A 20,619-nucleotide genomic window follows, 5' to 3' on the forward strand; every position below is an offset into this window, starting at 1 on the left:
ATAACTGAGAGAATGTTAATTATTTTAATTATGAGCAAATAATGATTCAATGTGCCGTATGACAATCTGGTCTATGACCATTTTATTTTTGAATAAGTTTTGCTCTTTTTATCCCCCGCCATAGGCGGAGGGATATTGATCTGGTGTTGTCCGTCCGTCTTTCTGTCCATCCGTCTGGAGCCATATCTTGGAAGTCCTTTGGCGGATTTGATTGAAACTTGGTATGAGTATATCTATGGATAACAGGATGATGCATGACAAATGGCATTGTACACCATCCGTTAACAACGGAGTTATGGCCCTTTTTATCTTGAAAAAATGCTTTTTTGTGTGTGTCTGGAGCCACATCTTGGAAGTGCTTTGGCAGATTTCATTGAAACTTTATTAAGTTTAAACCTATTTATTTTAGCTCGATTGCGTCGAAAGCCTTAGGCTTATATAAACGCTCTCGAGTCCGTTTCCTGGGCCTAGAACCAGTACTTTGTGTGTTTGGGGGAGATCTAAAGAACGCTCCCACGGTGGGGATCGAACCCGTGACCTCCCGGTCGCAAGGCGGACACCATATCCATTACACCACGGCGACCTTGTGTCCAGAAGCATAACACTTTTGTGTCCAGAAGCATATTGGCGGGGAATATCATTCAACGAATTTGCTTGTTTTTTCTCATATATCGACTGCATGATGATCGCAGATAAAAAAGAGTTGAGAAGATGCTGTTTACAACCGGACATTGGCCGAGACGTTGACAGAAACGGGCTTAATGCTGGCAGTCGGTCGACGTCAGACCATATGGCTCCTGCCATACGTCGGTCTTTGGCCATACTGGTAAGATGTTGACTGAAATGGGCTAATGCTGTCAGTCGGTCGACGTCAGACCATATGGCGCCCGCCATATGTCGGTCTTTGCCTGAGGACGTTGATCACAGAGCTTTGGCTCTTCATTGATTGACGTCACTGGGGATCGGCCCGGTCACCGGTGATCGCCGGGGACCGCACCGGGCTCCGGTCCATGGCACACCAAGACCGGTCCGGGCACAGGTCACCGGTCATTGAAAAAGTTTTAGTTGTATGTTCAGAGATAGTAATTTAACAAATAAGCTTAAAAATAAACTACTGATGTTTGTTATAAAAGTAATAAAAACCACCAGTAAAACCGACTGATATTGACTTAATTGCAATGCATAATTTATCTCCTAAGTCTCCAACTTAATATTATACTGACTGATTATTTTAGGTATGCAGATCTTCGTGAAGACCCTAACTGGCAAGACCATCAAACTCGTGGTGGAGCCCTCTGCATGCATTGCAAATGTCATTGCCAAGATCCAACAGATCGATAAAATTCCCCCAAATCAGCAAAGTTTAATCTTTGCTTCCCAACAGCTGGAAGATTACCGTACCCTCTCTTACTACAACATCCAGAAGGAGTCCACTCTCTCTCTGGTCTTGCGTCTGCCTGAGAGTATAAAGATATTCGTGAGGATCGTGACTGGTAAGACTATCAACCTCGAAGTTGAGCCCACTGCCTCTATTGCAAATGTCAAAGCAATGATTCAAGACAAGCAGGGTATTCCTCCAGATCAACAGAGGCTGATCTTTAAAGGCAACGAGCTGGAAGATAACTGTTACCTTTCTACCTACAGCATCCAGAGAGATTCAACCCTCCATGTGCAGTTAAAGTTAATGCAGATCATCATTGTGAAAACCTCTTCTGACACAATGATCGCCCTCGAGATTTTTTGCTCTGACTCCGTTGAGAGTATCAAGAACAAGATCCAAGACAAGGAGGGAATTCCCGCACAAATACAGAGGTTGATCTTTAATGGTCGCCAACTAGAAGATGGTCGTACCCTCTTGGACTACAACATCAATAATGGATCTAAGCTCTACCTTGTACTTCGGCTTATCGGTTCTTGAACCCCATGCAATCAATGCAAAAAAATATTGGTTCTCATGCTATAATAATAATTAATTTCCAGTATAATTTTTGAGATTGTGTAAAGAAATTATAATTTGTGCAACAATATTACTTTAAAACCAGTTTAAACTCCTATTACATTTGCAAGTACCATTCCAAGGCGCTTAATGGAATTTTGTTCATGTATGCTTTGTACGCGCGTGTCTTGTAATTTCTTTTGCTTTGTGTCAACCCGTCTGTCAATTGGTTTCTTGGTACCCTCCTGGTTTAACTGAAGTTTACCTTTATATGTATTTGGTGCGAAATGAAAACGAAACTGCATATTTTTTAGAAACGTACTGATTTCATTTACTAACCTCGATTACGGTAGAAGATAAAATATTCAAGCCCGTCTCATATATACATGTGACGTATTATTGAATGAGTGTGTTTGATTGGTTGATTGGAAAACAGATTTTCTATGACCACATGAAATTATAGAAAATCTGTTTTCCAGCCTTTTTTTAAATGCATATCGATATCAGGTAACCATGCAAACTTTGCCCTTTCAATGACTTTGTGCACCTATAAAGATAAAATTATGACTTCCAGTGGCAGTAAAGCCTTCTGATTTCAAATTCATATTTCTTAGGCTGATAGAGATCTTTTAGTTATCGTGAAATATTTTTTCTTAATACTGATGACAAATGACACTTAATCCTCTTTTATATGTTTTCCTATAATATTGTTCAACAGATATAGGTCCGATAAAATCTGGTTAGGTCCTGTAAGTGTGTTATAATATTGATGCAATTCAAATGATGAACATTTATTTGTTTTTATTTCTTAAATGTAACACTTTGACATTTAACCGGTTTCTTAGATTGTATAAGCAGTTATAAATTTCTGTAAGTTTAATTCTTAATAAATAGTGATGTTGTTACTTATTTTGTTTCCTAGATAATGTTCTTTTTATAATAAATAGTGATGTTGTTACATAATTTGTTTCCTAAATAATGTTCTTTTTATTCCCCCAGATCGAATGATCAGGGGTATATCGTATTTGGCCTGTCTGTCTGTCATTGTACTAGTGTATCTGTGTGTCTGTCTCAAAACTTTAACCTTGGTCATAACTTTTGCAATATTGAAGATAGCAACTTGATATTTGGCATGCATCTATATCTTATGGAGCTGCACATTTTGAGTGGTTTAACGCTAAGGTCATCCTTCAAGGTCAAAGTTCAAATACATGGCTTCAAAGTGGCGAAGTAGGGGGCATTGTTTTCACAAACACAGCTCTTGTTTAATGTTGAGCTTTTAAAAGGTCTCAGTTTTAATGATGCATTGCTTCGTGTTTGGCACAATTAAGGATGCGTTGTGCAATAATGGAAGATGCTTGAAATCTAAAAAGTGAATGTAACAATTGTTTTTCTAAATAATTTTGAGAAATAATAAACTGTTCAGTGCGTAGCTTCACATAATACATAATGTTAATTCCTTGAAACAGTGTAAAAATGAAAATATGCTTTAACTTTATATATAAAATTAACTGAAATCATCCAACCAATTTGCCATTACAACTTAATACTGTGTATGATGGAAAAAATGACGGTTCACTGGAATATATAGACACACACACACATAAATGTAGAATAAGGTCTGAAACCCACCGTCTGAGGTAACCAAATGTTTTGACAAGTGGTATCCTCATTCCTTAAAGAAATTATGTCTCGCCTTTCATAACGCGTAAACATGCGAGTTTATGTAAACATAATACTATACGATAACATGTACCAGGGACCTATACAAACATTGTTTGTATAGGTCCCTGCATGTACCGGTAGTTCTATACTAGAATAACATTTGTTATTGTGAGTTTATACCTTTTATAAATACTATTTCATATTGGCTACTTCACTGCATTGGCTCTTTATCATAGGGTGAATAAAACAAAAGGTGAAAACAAATAATGTAGTTATACCCCCACTAAACGAAGTTTAGGGGGGGGGGGGTTATAGGAGTGAGCTTGTCGGTCGGTCCGTGTCCGCTCTCTAATTCCAGTAGTTTAAATTTTATTTGGCGTAAAACGAGCTATCATGAGTCTTCACAACAATACATTACATGTAAGCAAACCTGTAAACTATTAAATTGCACACAAACATGTACTATAATTCAAAACAGCAGTCAGTACACATGTAATCTGATAATTCATAACTACATGTACATTGTTCTAGTACTTATGCAGTTATTCTAATTTCAAGTTAGAATAATGTTTAACTAAAATGAAAGAGAAAACTTTTAATGGAATATCAATAGTTTGTTTATCGTGTCAACACATTGTTGTGTGAATTTCAATTTTAGTATGTTTTATATTCTTAATCCTCCAATGATGCAATTTTAAAGCATACGGAGATAACCAGCAGTCAATGAACGGATTGAACCAATACCAGTAATAATTTACTTCAATATTTACCAAACGTATCCTGTTAGATTATATCAAGACATAGTTGTAGGCAAACATAAAATGTATAGGTGAATTATTCTTATTAACCAGGTTTTCCGAAGGAAAAAACTGGTTATTAGATTGGCGAATGCGGGCTGGCGGAACAAGCTTGTCCGGGCCATAACTATGTCGTTCATTGTCAGATTTTAAAATCATTTGGCACATTTGTTCACCATCATTGGACGGTGTGTCGCGCGAAATAATTACGTCAATATCTCCAAGGTCAAGGTCACACTTTGAGTTCAAAGGTCAAAAATGGCCATAAATGAGCTTGTCCTGGCCATAACTATGTCATTCATTGTGAGATTTTTAAATCATTTGGAACATTTGTTCACCATCATGGGACGGTGTGTCGCACGAAAGAATCACGTCAATATCTCCAATGTCAAGGTCGCCACGACTAAAAATAGATTTTTTTAAAAACAAACTTACAAAGGGGGTTAATTTTGTTTGTTCATTTCAAAAGTTCAGTTTGAGTTTTCTCCCTTTATCAGATTTTTTTTTTCACAATGAAAACCTGGTTTTGTGACAGTTTTGTCCCTTGTTTTCTATATGTTAAAAAGCAGTTCATTATTTAGGCCGTTAGGAGTCCTAGTTTTAATGTATGTATACAAAATGTGTTGAGGGTTTTGAGAGGTAAGTAGCAGCTGGGGTGTGAGATGGTAGCAACTAATTCCGAGCGAGTTCCTGTTTTCGATTCTTGGTATTTTGCACGAATTTAATGTGTGACAGTGTCGATATATAAATACATGTGTTCCTTTTCCGTTTAAGAAGGTAAACGCACCAAACAGAAAAAAATATCAGCGTAGTTGGTCGTAATCGGGTTATAATCAGCTCATTTCAATTTTCATTTAAAAATGCTTTGTCATTAATTGACATTTTTCCAGTCCATGTGCATTTGAATTTTGAGTTGCCATATAATTTCGCGTGTCTGAACTATATGTCGTTGAAAGTGCCATAATTCTGATAATTGCTCTCTGTATGAATGATTTATATTTACCAGTTATGGATGTGTCATTTTGTAAATAATTATTAATTTATATATAAGTATTTGATAGAATGTGTTCATTAGGGAATTCAATGTTCGTTGGTAATTGCGGCTAACAGATTCATAGGTTTTACATTATATAATAGCTTGGCTTTAAATATTTTATAGTATCAGTATTGTCGATGTCTGCATGAACAGTTTAAAAAAAAAGTTTCATTGTCAAACCAACGTGTATATGTTAAATAAGTGTAGTTTATATACACAATAATTACGGCATGCAAACATATTTTGGCTCTTTCTTTAAGTATTTTATGGCGTTCATATAAATAAAAATAACGTCTTATTTTCCGAGAGGGGTTAAGGTCATCGACAACTAGTCATTGTAGTGTAAAATTGACGATGTTAAATTGTAAGAGATAAAACTACCATTAACTCGCTATATAATCATCATTACATTCGAAATGTTAATCATCAATCTAGTAAACAGTTCAATTTATTAACGAAATAAATATTATATAAATGTATATATGGGTACTTCTGTGTATTTGCTTAATATTGTCATTCACATCGTCCAAGCTTCATACACAATTGGTGTTAAGTAAAATTATTAATGTAACCTAGAATGATTCAAAACGCGGTTGGTAATTTAGCGTGCAAATACAGGAAGCCGTGTATATTGGTATGTTAGGTACCTACGAGGGAGTGCTGTCCTGATATATTTTTAGTTATATTGAAGGAAAAGTGCTTGTTCGTTTCGCTGTATCCGTATCGTCACATGCTTAAGCTAACGCTTACATTTATGTAACAGAAAACTGATTACTATTAAGATCGTTTTGTTGAATCAGCATGTAATATATGATATGAACATACACAATAAACACATGAGTATCGGGAGGCAATATGCGTATACAAACATTAGTTTAAACTGTACGATGCCTGTTGTTTCACATCATATTGATTACTTTTAAGAGACTAAATTTATTACACACATCGGTTTGGTCTGGAAATTAAAAATATAAAGTCGTATTTAATCGTATTGAATATTCTCTACTTTTTAGCTCACCTGAGCACAATGTGCTCATGGTGAGCTTTTGTGATCCCCTTTTGTCCGTCGTCCGTTGTGCGTCGTCAACATTTGCCTTTTCACAAGAGAGGCCACATTTATTGTCCGATCTTCATGAAATTTGGTAAGAAGTTTGGTCTCCATGATATCTTGGACGAGTTCGAAAATGGTCACGGACTCACGGTTGCTTTAAAAACACTCTACAGGCCACATTTATTGTCCGATCTTGATGAAACTTGGTCAGAAGATGTGTCCCAATATTATCTTGGATGAGTTCAAAAATGGTTTCGGTTGGTTAAAAAACATGGCCGCCAGGGGGCGGGGAATTTTCCTTATATGGCTATCGTAAAGACTTGTTAACACTCTAGAGGCCACATTTAATTGTTTGATTATCATGAAATTTGGTCAGAAGCTTTGTATCAATGATATCTTGAACGAGTTCGAAAATGGGTCCGGTTGGTTGAAAATCATGGCCGCCAGGGGACGGAGCATTTGTCCTAATATGGTTAAAGTAAAACCTTGTTAATACTCTAGAGGCCACATTTATTGTCCGATCATCATGAAACTTGGTCAGAAGATTTGTCCCCATGGTATCTTAGACGTGTTCGAAAATGGTTCCAGTTGCTTGTAAAACATGGCCCCCAGAGGGCGTGGCATATTTCCTTATATGGTTATATAGGCTTTTCTAAAACGTTGTTGAAACTCTAGAGGCCACATTTATTTTCCGTTCATCATGAAACTTGGTCAAAAGATTTGTTCCAATGATATCTTTGACGAGTTCGAAAATGTTTCCGGTTTGTTGAAAAACATGGCTGCCAGGGGGCAGGGCATTTTTCCTTATATGGCTTTTGTAAAACTTTGTTATCACTCTAGAGGCCAAATTTATTGTACGATCATTATGAAACTTGGTCAGAACATTTATCCCAATGATATCTTGTATGAGTTTGAAAATGGTTCCAGTTGGTTGAAAACATGGCCACCAGAGTGAGGGGCGTTTTTCCTTATATGGCTTTGGTAAAATATTGTTTACACTCTAAAGGTCACATTTATTGTCCAATCTTCATGCAACTTGGTCAGAAGATTTGCCCTATGATATCCTTATAAGATATAAAATAAAATTTCAAATAAAAACATTTTTGCTGTTTTTCCTTTCTCAAGAAGATTATGATGATCACAAAACTTGGTTCGTGATTTACAGCAACAAACATGTTTTATGCTATCTGAATATTCTTTATTGAATATTCTCGAAGTTTAATGTAGTAATACTTATTTCGCAGAAAATTAATTCAGGGAGAAAAAACTGTTCATAGCTTGAATTGTTGAATTCCATTCATGAATGCACACTTAATTACTCCAACTTGCCCTTATTAGCTGCGTGCAGAGCGACACAAATTAATACACATCTCTGAGTGAACCTTGTTGTTTTATTTTGAGATCAGCAACTTGATACCTTGTGCTATTTCTTTGATGTCTGGCATCATAGATAAGAGAACATATATTTTTTGAGGCACACAGTTTATTGACGAGTTCTGATTTTTTGTGTGATTATCAAAGATTTGTGTTTTAAAACGGATTTATTGATTTTTTAATTGGAAATATAATTGCCAGGTGAGTCGGAAAATAGTTCATGTTTGTTTAAAACAAAGATCTATTAATATACATAGATCTTTTTTTAATAAAAAGGCTCTCAAGGGGGTTTGCAGTTTTCTTGTATGTCTACAGTTGTTTATAGTGAAACAATTCGAATACTGTCAGTCACATTTTTAGTTCAGTCTGAATGACTCTTGCTGAGTACAGATGCTATCATATCTTGATTTAGTTTACTCAATTAGTTTAAATATTATCTTCAAACATGGTGACAATCTTTATGAGCATAATATTTTTTGCTCATGGTGAATTTTTGTGATCACCTTTTGTCCATTGTCTTCCGTTGTGCGTCATGAATATTTTCCTTGTTAACACTGGATAGGCCACATTTATTGTCGGATCTTCATGAAACTTTCTCAGAATAATTGTCCCAATGATATCTTGGACGTGTTCAAAAACTGTTTCGGATGATTGAAAACCTTGGCCAACAGGGGCGGGGCATTTTTCCTGATATCTTAGTAAAAACTTGTTAACACTTAAAGTCACAATTATTGTCCAGTCTTCATGAAACTTGGTCAGAATTATGTTTTAATGATATCTTGGATGCCAGGGGGCCATTTCTAGTTTATTCTTCATGAAACTTGGTTAGAACATTTGTTGATATAAGTATGTTGATGTAAGCACACGATTAAGTTAAAGAAATAAACTTACAATATTTTTAGTGGAACACTAGCCAAACTAGGATACTTAAATATGATATTACAGTACAATATATCCAAGTGGTGATCTTCGAAAAGCGGTCACATGTTTTTAGCAGTAAGTCTCAATTTCGAGAGAAAAACAGTACACTTAAATTAATTGTGTAGTTTAACTATAAGAATAATTGACCATCCTCCTTTTATTTTTTTGAGCGGGAGCTGTAATTTTGTGAATCGTTTAGAAATTTCGCAGCGAGTAATGTTGAGACAGCGAATATTAATACGATATAAACGCTTATCACTTTCTTGCTGATATGGCGAAAAATACCTGTCTCGGTACGGTACGTCGCTATCTTGTTTGTCATGTGATTACCTCTTCTGATTATAGAAGCCTACTGATAGCAATATCACATGTTGCTGTTGTTTAACATGGTCGAAATGTTTAAACTAAATTATATTACAATAATAAACCCCGATCGACTTCAAAAATTTTATCTGATGTGGACACGTTCTAACGAAATGATTGACCTCCTTTAGAGAACTATAAAGAAGGCCTTTAAGTGAAGGCAAATAAACAGGTACATTTCATTTACTGTACGATTAATATACCATATATACTATTTATCGTTTTACATGTTCATGTTCATAAATAGTGGTAATATGACAATAACGTTTAATTTCTTAAGTTTCGTTTTCCATATTGTTTTATTCGTATCAATTATGCAAGATATGGATCAAACATAAATTATGAGCGTTTACATTGACGAAAATGCGGTTACTCACAAATAATTATAGTATTTAGAAGTTACAATTTTAAGAGTAGGTGGTTAATGATTTCAGTCCACTTTCGATTTCGATGCACGTATCATCGACAAGAAGTATTTTATTGTTTTTCTTTAAATGCCTTGTGCAGAGATTTCATAAAGATATAGAACATTCGCAAAAAGTTCTACGCGGTTTTCCTAAAATTGTGTCTTTGACCATAGTAAGAAAGACCATGGCCTTAAAATAATGTTGGTCTTGCGTAAAGCGTTTCCATAATACGCTATTTTAGCCAAGTTATTTCGTAGGTTTTAAACCAAACGTTAAAAATGAGCAATACTATGAACTGATAATAAGAGTATTCAAAAATAACGAAATGTATTTTGATTTTTAAAATTACACAAACTTAAATGGCAGTTCTTTATTTCATTCCTCTTTCGATTTCGATGTACACTGTATGCTACATGAATGTACCGATGAAAAATATGCAGCTTTCATATAGATGTTGAAAATACACAATTAGTGCTTTGAATTTTACGTTCACCATATGAGTAGAAAGTGTGTTTCAGTTATTTGGAAATAACTGCGGATTAAAGGTATAGATGGGAATAGGTTGCAATAGTTAGATTATTAAGAACTTTTATGTCAGAGTAAAAGCAACCTTGGTTACATAAGAAATGTGAGTTTTTCTCGACGCATCGGTTTTAATAGATTTCATAAGAGTCAAGCTATTACGTTAGCTTCGAACTCAAAAATGTGAAATAGCGGGTCATATTCAGAAAAGACAGACATTTTTTTTTTTAAGTCACATTACTCTAAGAAAATCTCTATTGCTGAACTTGCTAATTCGTCTTTTTAGCTATCTTATACGTTTTAGTAAAATGTTTATATCGGAAATTATTGTGTACGGTACAAATAGATTTTAAGCTCACCTGATTGCTCAGGTGAGCTTTTGTGACCGGTCTTTGTTCGTCGTCCGTCCGTCCGTTAACATTTGTTCGTAAACACTCTAGAGGCCACATTTCTTGTTCGATCTTCATGAAACTTGGTGAGAAGCTTTGTCCCAATGAAATCTCGGTCGAGTTCGAAACTGGGTCGTGTCGGGTCAAAAACTAGGTCACTAGGTCAAAAAAAGAAAAACCTTGTAAACACTGTAGAAGTCACATTTCGTGCCCAATCTTCATGTAACTTTGTCAAAATGTTTGTCTTAATGATATGTTGGTTGAGTTCAAAAGTGGTTTGGGTCCGTTGAAAAACATGGCCGCCAGTGGGCGGGGCAGTTTTCCCTATTTGGCTATAGAGAAACCTTGTAAACACTCTAGAAGTCACATTTTTTGCCCAATCATCATGAAAGTTTGTCAAAACATTGGTTTTATTGATAACTCGGACGAGTTCGAAAATGGTCCAGATCGGTGAAAAAACATGGCCGCCAGTGGGCGGGACATTTTTCTCTATATGTATAAAGTGAAAACATGTGAACACTCTAGAAGTCACATTTTTGGCCCTATTTTCATGAAATTTGGTCAAAATGTTTGCCTTAATGATATGTTGGTTGAGTTCAAAAGTGGTTCCGGTCCGTTGATAAACAAGGCCACCAGAAGGCAGGGCAGTTTTCCTTATTTGTCTATAGAGAAACTTTGTAAACACTCTAGAAGTCACAATTTTTGCCCAATCATCATGAAAGTTGGTCAAAACATTGGTTTTATTAATATCTCGGACGAGTTCGAATATGGTCCAGATCGGTAAAAAAACATGGCCGCCAGTGGGCGGAGCATTTTTCTCTATATGTATATTGTGAAAACATGCGAACACTCTAGAAGTCACATTTTTGGCCCAATTTTCATGAAATTTGGTCAGAACATTTGTTTCCTTGATACGAGAGTTGAGTTCAAAAATGGTTCCGGTCAGTTGAATAGCATGGCTGCCGGGGGGCAGTTTTCTTATATGTATATAGTAAAAAAAGTTTGTGAACACTCAAGAAGTCACATTTTTTGCCCAATCATCATAAAACTTGGTGAACAGATTGGTTTTATATATATCTCAGATGAGTTCGCAAATGGTCCCGATCGGTAAAAAGACATGGCCGCAAGGGGGTGGGGCAGTTTTCCTTATGTGACTAGAGAGAAACCTTGTGATCGAACACTATAGAAGTCACATTTTTTGCCTAATCATCGTGAAACTCAGTCAATACATTGGTTTTATTGATTTCTCTGACAAGTTGAAAAACAGCTCAGATCGGTGAAACACAGTTTTTAGCTCACCTGATTGCTCAGGTGAGGTTTTAGGATTGGTTTTTGTCCGCCGTCCGTCCGTCCACATTTCGTTTGTAAACACTTTAGCATTCACATTTCTTAAGCATTCTTTATTAAAGTTGCTGAAAGATCTCGTTCAAGTTTGATAATGAGCAAAATCACAATTAATGCCATAAGTATTGCCCTTAGATTGTCAAAATTTTCATTATATTATACAAAATCCTTGTAAACACTCTAGAGGTCACAATTTTGTTTCAGATTTATGAATCTTGGTCATAATATTTATTTTTGCAAACAATTTAGTTTGATGTTTGGTAAGGGGGGGGGGTCAACTCAAAATATAGGTAACCAGGTCAAATCTTACAAAAACAATTACACTCCATACGCCAGAGTTTTGGTTCAATAATGATGAAACTTGACCAGGATGTTTGTCTGGACAAAATCTAGGTCAAGCTTGACATTTGGTAAAGATTGAATGAACCGACTCCTCTCAGGTGAGCGAACTAGGGCCATCTTGGCCCTCTTTTTAAATATTGTTGTGAATGAACTGAATAAGACGTACCGCTTTACGCATGCACAATGTTAATAACTGCTTTGTAGTGTCTGAAATTTGTCAATAACGTGCGTGATTTGTGAAGCTAGCTAGACTCTCTGGATTTTAGGACAATAATTCGGACGTGTTTTTTTTTTATTAAATAATTAAATATTGAATATTAAATATCGAACGATTCCAAAACATATTTCGGATTTTGTGTTTGCCATGCATACTTGGGAGCTTCGATAGAAATAAAATTATTGTTATCGCCTCGATATTCGATTTCGTAAATCGTGTTTATGGGGACAGTGTTTAGCATTTGATACAATCATTCAAAAAGTGTAATTTAAAATCAAAATAGATAAACGGATGGAATAACAGAAAATGAAATTACAAATCTTTGTTACTTTATTATCATAAGAACCGGATTTAAGTTGTCGTCGAGGAAAGTGTGTAGTTTACTTTAAATTTTGCTGTTTGACGAATCTTCTTAAAGCAAAAATAGAGGCATCGATTAAATATACAGATGAGTTTCAGTTTCAATCGATATTTGTATTATCCAAATTGTGTGCTACGTGTCATAATAATTATGTTCGCTTCTTTCGTTGAGTTGTGGCTTAATTTTATTGATCACCGTTGGCTAAGGCTAAGAATGAATGTGAACGCCATTTTGCTCAGTATAACTGAGCCGCGCGATCACATTCTTTTCTCATATGAAAAATCGGCCCGGCTCAGCGGGAAGATATAATTTATATTTGCCCGCTAGATACGAATTACGGCCCGCTCGCGACGTCATTTTGTTACTTTTTATAGTAACGATATGTGATATATATATACATAACATGTTCATTTCATTGAACGCATATTTTTCCCAGTTAACATATTTTCAAACATAACGCAAACGATTGGTAATCCAACGTATGGGACTTGTTGAACCGAATCGGTTATACCGATGCATGTACGTTCCTTAAATCGGTTAGCACTGATCAAGTTATTTCTTTACATAAAAACAGATTACAAAACCAGTACATCACATATTGGACTGTCAGTGTCACATAACTACCTCAACGATTCAATATAAGAAACAAAAACAGTATTCGAAAGATCATCGTATATTTGTACTATTGAAAATAGAAAGAAACAAACCCATAGGATACTATGCTATAAATAACGACAGACGAGATAGACAGGCAGACAGACAGAAAGACATTTTTTCCAGTAAAACTCATTTTATTAGTGTGAAGTTTAATCGGTATAATCAACCATCCCTCTATGAGGCGGTCAATTACCGCCGATTTGCCAGTTCCAATGACTTGTTGCTTAACATAGGTTTGACTGTAATTTATTGCGGAATGCCAATATAATAGTTGTTATTCGGAACGCTCCAGTCTGTGGTTTTCCAAGCACGCGCGGTAGGTACAAACAAAAGCTGACTAGCATATTTTAAAAGCGAGTGAATCAATAATTCCTCTTATCGCTGAATTGTAAACACCACTTTTTCTGCTCAAACGTTCGCTTTAGTTGATACAAATACCATGGTCGACAGGTTTAAACTGATTCCTTTTACTTCCATAAAGCTCGAGAGGATCCGATTGATTTCCTATTTGTTTTATGTTGAGAACATTGTGCAAAGATATGATTCAAGCTCTTTCGGAGAACGTTAACGAAGGCGTTGCGATAAAAGCATAAAAATAGGTAAATTTCATTTAATATAGATAAATTCATCATATAGAATATTTATAACTTTATTTTGCATATGAATAGCTGTACCATATATGACAATAACGTTTAATGTGTATTGTTTCATTTTCCATATTCTTCATTCGTGTAAAAAACCAAATGACAGTTAATGATTTCAATCCACTTTCGATTTCGATGTACAAAGTATTATTCATGCACGGTTAATTGGCCATTAAATTTATTTATGAAGTTTTTCTAATGCTTTGTGTAGAGCTTTCAAATAGATATAGAACACTCACAATAACTGCTATGCGGTTTACCTTCAAGTTTGACTTTGGCCATAATTTGATTAAAAATCTCAGACGAAAACCGACCATGGCAATATGGGTCTTGCGTGCAAAGCAGCCGCTTCTATAAACCTTATTTGAGCCAAATTATTCCGCAGTTTTTAGATGGTCGCTAAGCGACCTTCTAATGTGGTTAGTCTAAAATTCAGGTCGATACGCCATAGCTACTAGGAGCCCAATACATGCTTACTACGCGTATCCGCGCGAGAAAGAGTTGTATAATTTATGAAAGAGGTTTGAGTACTCCAATTATATTCATTCACAAATGGAAACATGATATTAATATCGTGTTAAATGCAATAGTTTCGAACGGTGCTTTTATAGAAAAGAATCAATAAAAAATGATCGTTTTGTTCGTGTCGCGGAGGAGATTGTTTATGAATGAATAAAATAGTCCACTTTCTGCAGCGTCTTCATATCTTAGTATTTTTGCTCAGTCCATTCACAATATGAGGCTGATAATAGATGCGCCTGTCGATAAACAAAGAAAAGTCCACGGGCGATAACAACGCAATAGGTTACGCTCTCACATACACCTCAATGACGTAGTACAGGTCATTCGTAAATTGAGGCTATTAATAGATTCGGGAAAAAGTTAACGCTTATTTATATTCTCAATTTATATAAAACGTTGATCATAAGCTCAACAATAACTTCAGCGATACGATAAACAAAAACAAAAAAATGTTTCATAATCGCTAAACCCGAATATAACAAACAATTTATAATAATAATACGAATGACCTGTTTTGTAACCTCGTTCATGCTACTACAGCGGGTATTTCTGGAAAACGTTCTTTGGTTCTCAACAGATAGCGGCGATCTTTTGTATTTACGGATGCTATCAACGCAATAGTAGAAGGTTAGTAGAAAGTTTAGCTTGTTTATATTCACAGTTCTCAATACATAGACAGTTGGATATGAGTTAATCAATTACTACAGGCATATTATTGGCAACCTCGAAAATGCTTTATAATCGCTAAAACCGAAAACAACATAGTATATTTATAACAATAAATATCTTTTAAAAATGTAGTCGGCGTATACGCTGACTTTGAGATAAAGTTTGCAATTTACTTTTCTAAATAAATAAATACAATTAAACAAAAGTTAAACTATTGTGTTGTGTTTTTCACTTGTAAGTTGCATATTCACCGCATTAAATGTGTGTTTGAATTGTCAAACCACACATTAGTGTGAGTAGATAAAAAAATATACTACGGGAGAGCACTTCATATGTGTCCTCATATGCCTTGTTATGAGTATCTTTCTTCACTATCGAAATATGTCGTATGTTGCTATTTGATTTAAACGCAGTTTTCTTTCGACACATTTAAATCACAAGTCAATAGTGCCGTCATGCGAAAATGGGACTTAAGCGTTTCGGCAAGCGTTGTTAAACCCAACATGTGCTTTTGCGCAGTCAGGCCATAGGCGATGCTGTTCGCTATAAAATCACTCAATATGTTATGTTTCTCCTTACCAGAAGGAGAGATAGCTGAGTGGGCTATTTATATGATGGGCGCATATGGAATAAGACCCATTTTCGCATGACGAGGGTCATTACAAATCTGATTGCAAATTGAAAATGCCACATTTTAGAACAATGCTTTTTGATACAAAATTGAATTCAAAAAAGCAAACTTGATTATAATGGCAGCCTATCCACACATTAAGGAATGATTTCCAGACGTGCTGACCAAGTACGGCAAACATTGTGGTATGATAATTAAACGATTTTCTCTTACCGTGACACTATACTATTTCGCTAATGAATATTTTCTCATCTTTGAGGCGAAAGTGACATTCTGCGAGATGGATTGTAACGCGTAATTGTAACAGGGCCACAATTTGTGTCGTTTGAGCATACTGAGAGTAGTCCGGAATTCCTTACACTGAACAGTGCTACATCCTTTGAATTGAGCACATACGGAGTGATGTAGCAAAAATTCAGAGGTTGTATCTCGAATCAGCTTATTAAATATTCGAAAATATTCATGCGTGTCTGTTGGCGTGATGTAAAAGTCACTAAGATAGAAACTGAGTAAAACAGCTACGCCTAAAAGCGCATTAGTGCTCTATACCTATGTTTATGTCAGCGTTGTTCACACCGTGTGAACTGCTCGGTTAACAAGTAAAGCATAAACAGCAATGTTTATATACTTTTATACCTCCATATACAAGATACGAAGCTTATTGTATATTTTGAATTTGTATATGGTGTCAAAAATCAAAAGTTGTGTACCCGGAACTTTCATTACGAATTTATATTCTTGGTGAGATAGTTATTTGATATTAGAAAAAAATATTCCTTTAATATGATGGTAACTGCAAATTTTCTTTTTATTAAGTTCTCATTACCATTTTCATCATACTTTCTATGCTTTCAGAACGTCCAAAAAGCATGTTGTTTTTATGTTGTCTAAGTTATTTCTATGAAATAATAAGGATGATAAAAAGTGCACACAATACTCGACCCACACACTTTATAAAGTTGAATGGCGCGTGTTCATTTCAAACTTGCGATTGATTTTGAAAAATGAATTGCGTGTTAAATTATGCAATAACGAACATCTTCAGTGCCTTCAGCGCTTTGATTATTATAATATGAAAGCAAACTGCATATACGTTTTCTTTTTTTCACATGTAGGTTAGCGCAAAATATATGAAAGTAATGTGTGTAACTCTATGGTAAAATTTGAGGGTATATGTTGTACATTTGACAACAAATTGCTACTGTGAATTTTAGGTATATGTTCTTTTATTAATCACATGTTGTTTAGTGATGTTTAAATACCTTGATTTGTAGCATGTGTACCATGCAAGAGCTTATGTTGAGGTAGCATACATGAATGTGTTTTGTTTGTTTGATTCAATATTCTAGGTTTGCGTGTTTAAACTTTATTCAAAGGTTTAGTGTTTAACATTCAGAATGTGTTACTGCGAAATAATATATTAATTCGTAAGAAACGTTTAATGCAGTATTGCGCTGTGATACATTTATGCATGAAATATCACGTTGCGTCGTTTAGTTTAATTTGTTTCCGTAAGGTACACTTTTAAATAAAAAAGATACTTTATCCTTAGTTTATGTCAGAACATGCCACTGTCTTTCTGCATTTAAATGCATAACTGACCCACGTCATGCAAACGTATGTCGTTTGCATTATGCGGCCAGAGTGACTGCAGACCAGCCTGTGCAAACGCAAGGTCTGTTCAGAAGCTACTTTGTCCGCCATAAAGTCACTCAAGTATTCAATCTCTCATTATCGGTCAGGGTGGCTCCTGAACAAATTGCGCGAATGCAGAGGACGGCAATCAGTAGCGCCAATTATTGTATAGCTCAGTAGTCACGAGGAAAATTGAAATACGAACTGAACAAATTAACACAACATGCAAAATGTGGTCCATATGTGGAACAGACAAAACTGTCAAATACAGTTTCCGTTCCAACAATGTCATCGTTACCTCGGCAACCTCCATGTTATCGCGGCCTCCTTATTTGCATGAAATTGACATGCACGTATGTTCACACTATCATACAATTACTTATAAAATACATTGTGCATCTATAAAATAGATGTATACGTCACACGTAAAGCCATTTTGTAATCATAAGATTGTAAATAAAAGGAAACAACGATCTTGTACTAGCGCGTATTTGAACGCTCGTTACCTATAACGAGTCAACGACCATTGTTATCTTTTGTTTATGTTATTAATGGAGCAAATATCAGATGTGTGTATGTAATCGGACAAAATTCTGCCTCAACAAAAAGATAAAGGTGGGCGCAAGTAGCTAAATACCATCGCGTAACAGATTCCGGCCGTTGAAATATTCATTAATCATAAATAAGCCCGGCGAAATGGATGTTTCTTACAATTTTTTTATTTTTACTTTTTTAATTTGTCACGTTACAAATACGTTGATAACAAGTCAAAATAATTATACGTTGTAGATTTACGAGTGTGATTTTTATTTTATTAAAAGATTGTAAAGTCATCACATACATTGTTAAACAAGTAGAGTAGCCGACTCCTCTCCTGATACTTCTCTTTAGTTCGGTAAAGGTTCTGGTCTAAAGAGTTCTGAGGTGGACCTCCGCTATTGGGGGTACAAAAGGCGGGTGTCGACTTCATAGCTGTTGCACAAGAAATGAGTTTTCAATAGGAAGGCAGTTATTTTTGTGGCATTATATGCGGCATTTGTTATTGGTTAAACATTTATTTTGTTGCATTTCTTCTGTTAGCCACGTAATAATGAATAATAAATGGCTTGTATGTGAGATTTATTTTGGAGATTTGCAAACATGCTTTTCGTATCAATAGCGCCATATTCATGATTATACTCATAAAATACCGAGATACTGCTTGAAGCAAATTAAGGTCTTTGTTGAAAAAGGATAGAAACATCATTACACAAGTCTTCATATGTTTGCTTAATACCGTTTTAGCCATTTATAGTATGCTACTTAATCTGAAACCACATATAATTAAACAATGTGCGACACAAATTAACGGACTTTTTACTGTGTTTTGTTTGTTTAACATATTATTAAAACAAAACAAGAATCACTATAAATTTAAATGGCGTTTATATTTCATTGGTTGGCAAATAGAAATGTGTCGTAAATCACTTCGCAGATGGTGTAAAGACCTGATACTATGCGAACCACCATTCCCATCGTCGTGTGGACATTTTAATAAAAGCAATGAACTATCAAATAATGATTTACACTGCAGGTGTATAAACGTACTTGGATGCAAATTATTAGTTGTGCGATGCTTTTTTTACTCTTGGGTAGAGCTCGCGAACATTGAATCAAGGTTCATAATGCCGATAAATCTACTAACAAGCAATCGGCAAATTGTGAGTATAAAGGATGTAGCCTCAGGGCCCCTACGATATAAACGTTGGATGGGCATGTACAAAGTGAGCATATGAATGCAGAGCTGTTTGCATGCAATGTTCCAAAATTTCACAAAAGGTAGCGCATGCCTCTGAGTTCATAGTCCAATACCAATGCGTGGAGTGTAAGACTTGCTTCTCCAGTAAACCGCTGCTAGCCGAGCATTAGTACCTTCATATGATGGAGAAATTACGATGCTTTTCCAGCTTTATCGACCTTGCGAAGGCATCGCGAGGTCACATCCATGAAAACCTCGCTTAAGTGCCAGTTTTGTACGCGGTATGTCTCAGATGCTGTAGACCTAAAATCGAACATCGTTCCACGCTGATTTAAAAAAACCCCATTTGCGAATGTATTTTTGCGTCGTGTGCAGAAGAGACTTCCGATCAGATGAGAAGATGTTTTTACACCGTCGCGAGCACCAGAACCTCTGTCAGTGCTGAGTTTGTTTCAGGACTTTCTCGAACGAAACACAGATTTTAAACACATGGAGACACATGAGAACTACACGTGTATGGAGTGCTGTGAAGATATGGGTCAGGAGAGTCTGAATGCCCACCTAAATATATATTATAGTGTTCTGGGACTTAGAATAGTTAATTTGTTGGTTGTGTCAAGTTCTATTTCACAAGAGGCGCAGCCTCTTAATTCTCTCATTGTCTTGATAGGTTTCTGAGAGTGTTTTCTTTAATTATGGAGTGTTTTAATCACCCTCGACAAAATGGTAGATCGGATTATAGGAATTAATTGTGTCTATCCGTAACTTAGTCTGTCCTTAAAACTATCGTTTCCGCGCCATATCTGCTATACCCTTTGACGTATTTGCATGAATCTTGCCTCAGATGTTAAGGCAATAAGATAATGTGTAGGAGGCACGTGCCACTAATAATCGCTCAAGCTTAAGGTCGTCCTTAAATGTCAAAAGTTTGAGCCTCATTTTTGTGTTCGCTCCATAATTTCTTAACCTCTGAAGAAGTTTCTTGAAACTGGACTGTAACATGTTTAGGTCCTTACGATGTTATGCAGAAGGCCTGAGTAAGTCACGAGGCCAAGATCCTTTTTCAAGCTTAAAGGTTTGTGCCTCCATGCTTGAGTCAACTTAATATCTCCTATACATTTTACAAGATTTTCATGAAACTTGCCTAAAATGATAAAGGCATTGAGAAGATGTGTCTTTAATGCGGGCTCAAGATAAAGGTTGTACTTAAAGGTTAAACTGTTTTTGAGTCTCCATTGTCTTCTCCATATCTTATGGACGCCTCAAAGGATTTTTATGAAACTTTGCTGAAATGTTGAGGGTATGAGAAAATTAACGAAAGGCATCAGTCAATAACGTCTGCTCAAGGCCAAGATATAAGGTATAATGAATCAAAGGTGTTTTTTTCATGTCCGACCC

The 20,619-nt window shown here is 35.6% G+C and overlaps 1 protein-coding gene and 1 pseudogene across 1 annotated transcript; both read left to right on the forward strand.

The window, feature by feature from the left end:
• The window catches only part of LOC127834880 (polyubiquitin-C-like), a 321,474-nt pseudogene that overhangs the window by 39,695 nt on the left and 261,160 nt on the right, over positions 1–20,619 (forward strand).
• Positions 692–2,481, forward strand: LOC127834908 (polyubiquitin-B-like). The gene is made up of 2 exons (XM_052361039.1): positions 692–826; positions 1,236–2,481. The coding sequence occupies exon 2, from the start codon at positions 1,238–1,240 to the stop codon at positions 1,916–1,918; it is 681 nt and encodes a 226-aa protein (XP_052216999.1). The 5' UTR covers positions 692–826; positions 1,236–1,237; the 3' UTR covers positions 1,919–2,481.

Source organism: Dreissena polymorpha, chromosome 6, assembly GCF_020536995.1.
Source record: "Dreissena polymorpha isolate Duluth1 chromosome 6, UMN_Dpol_1.0, whole genome shotgun sequence".
Lineage (NCBI taxonomy): Eukaryota > Metazoa > Mollusca > Bivalvia > Myida > Dreissenidae > Dreissena > Dreissena polymorpha.

Coding starts and splice junctions, on each gene's coding strand:
- LOC127834908 (XM_052361039.1), top strand. CDS start 1,238: ATGCAGATCTTCGTGAAGACCCTAACTGGCAAGACCATCAAACTCGTG.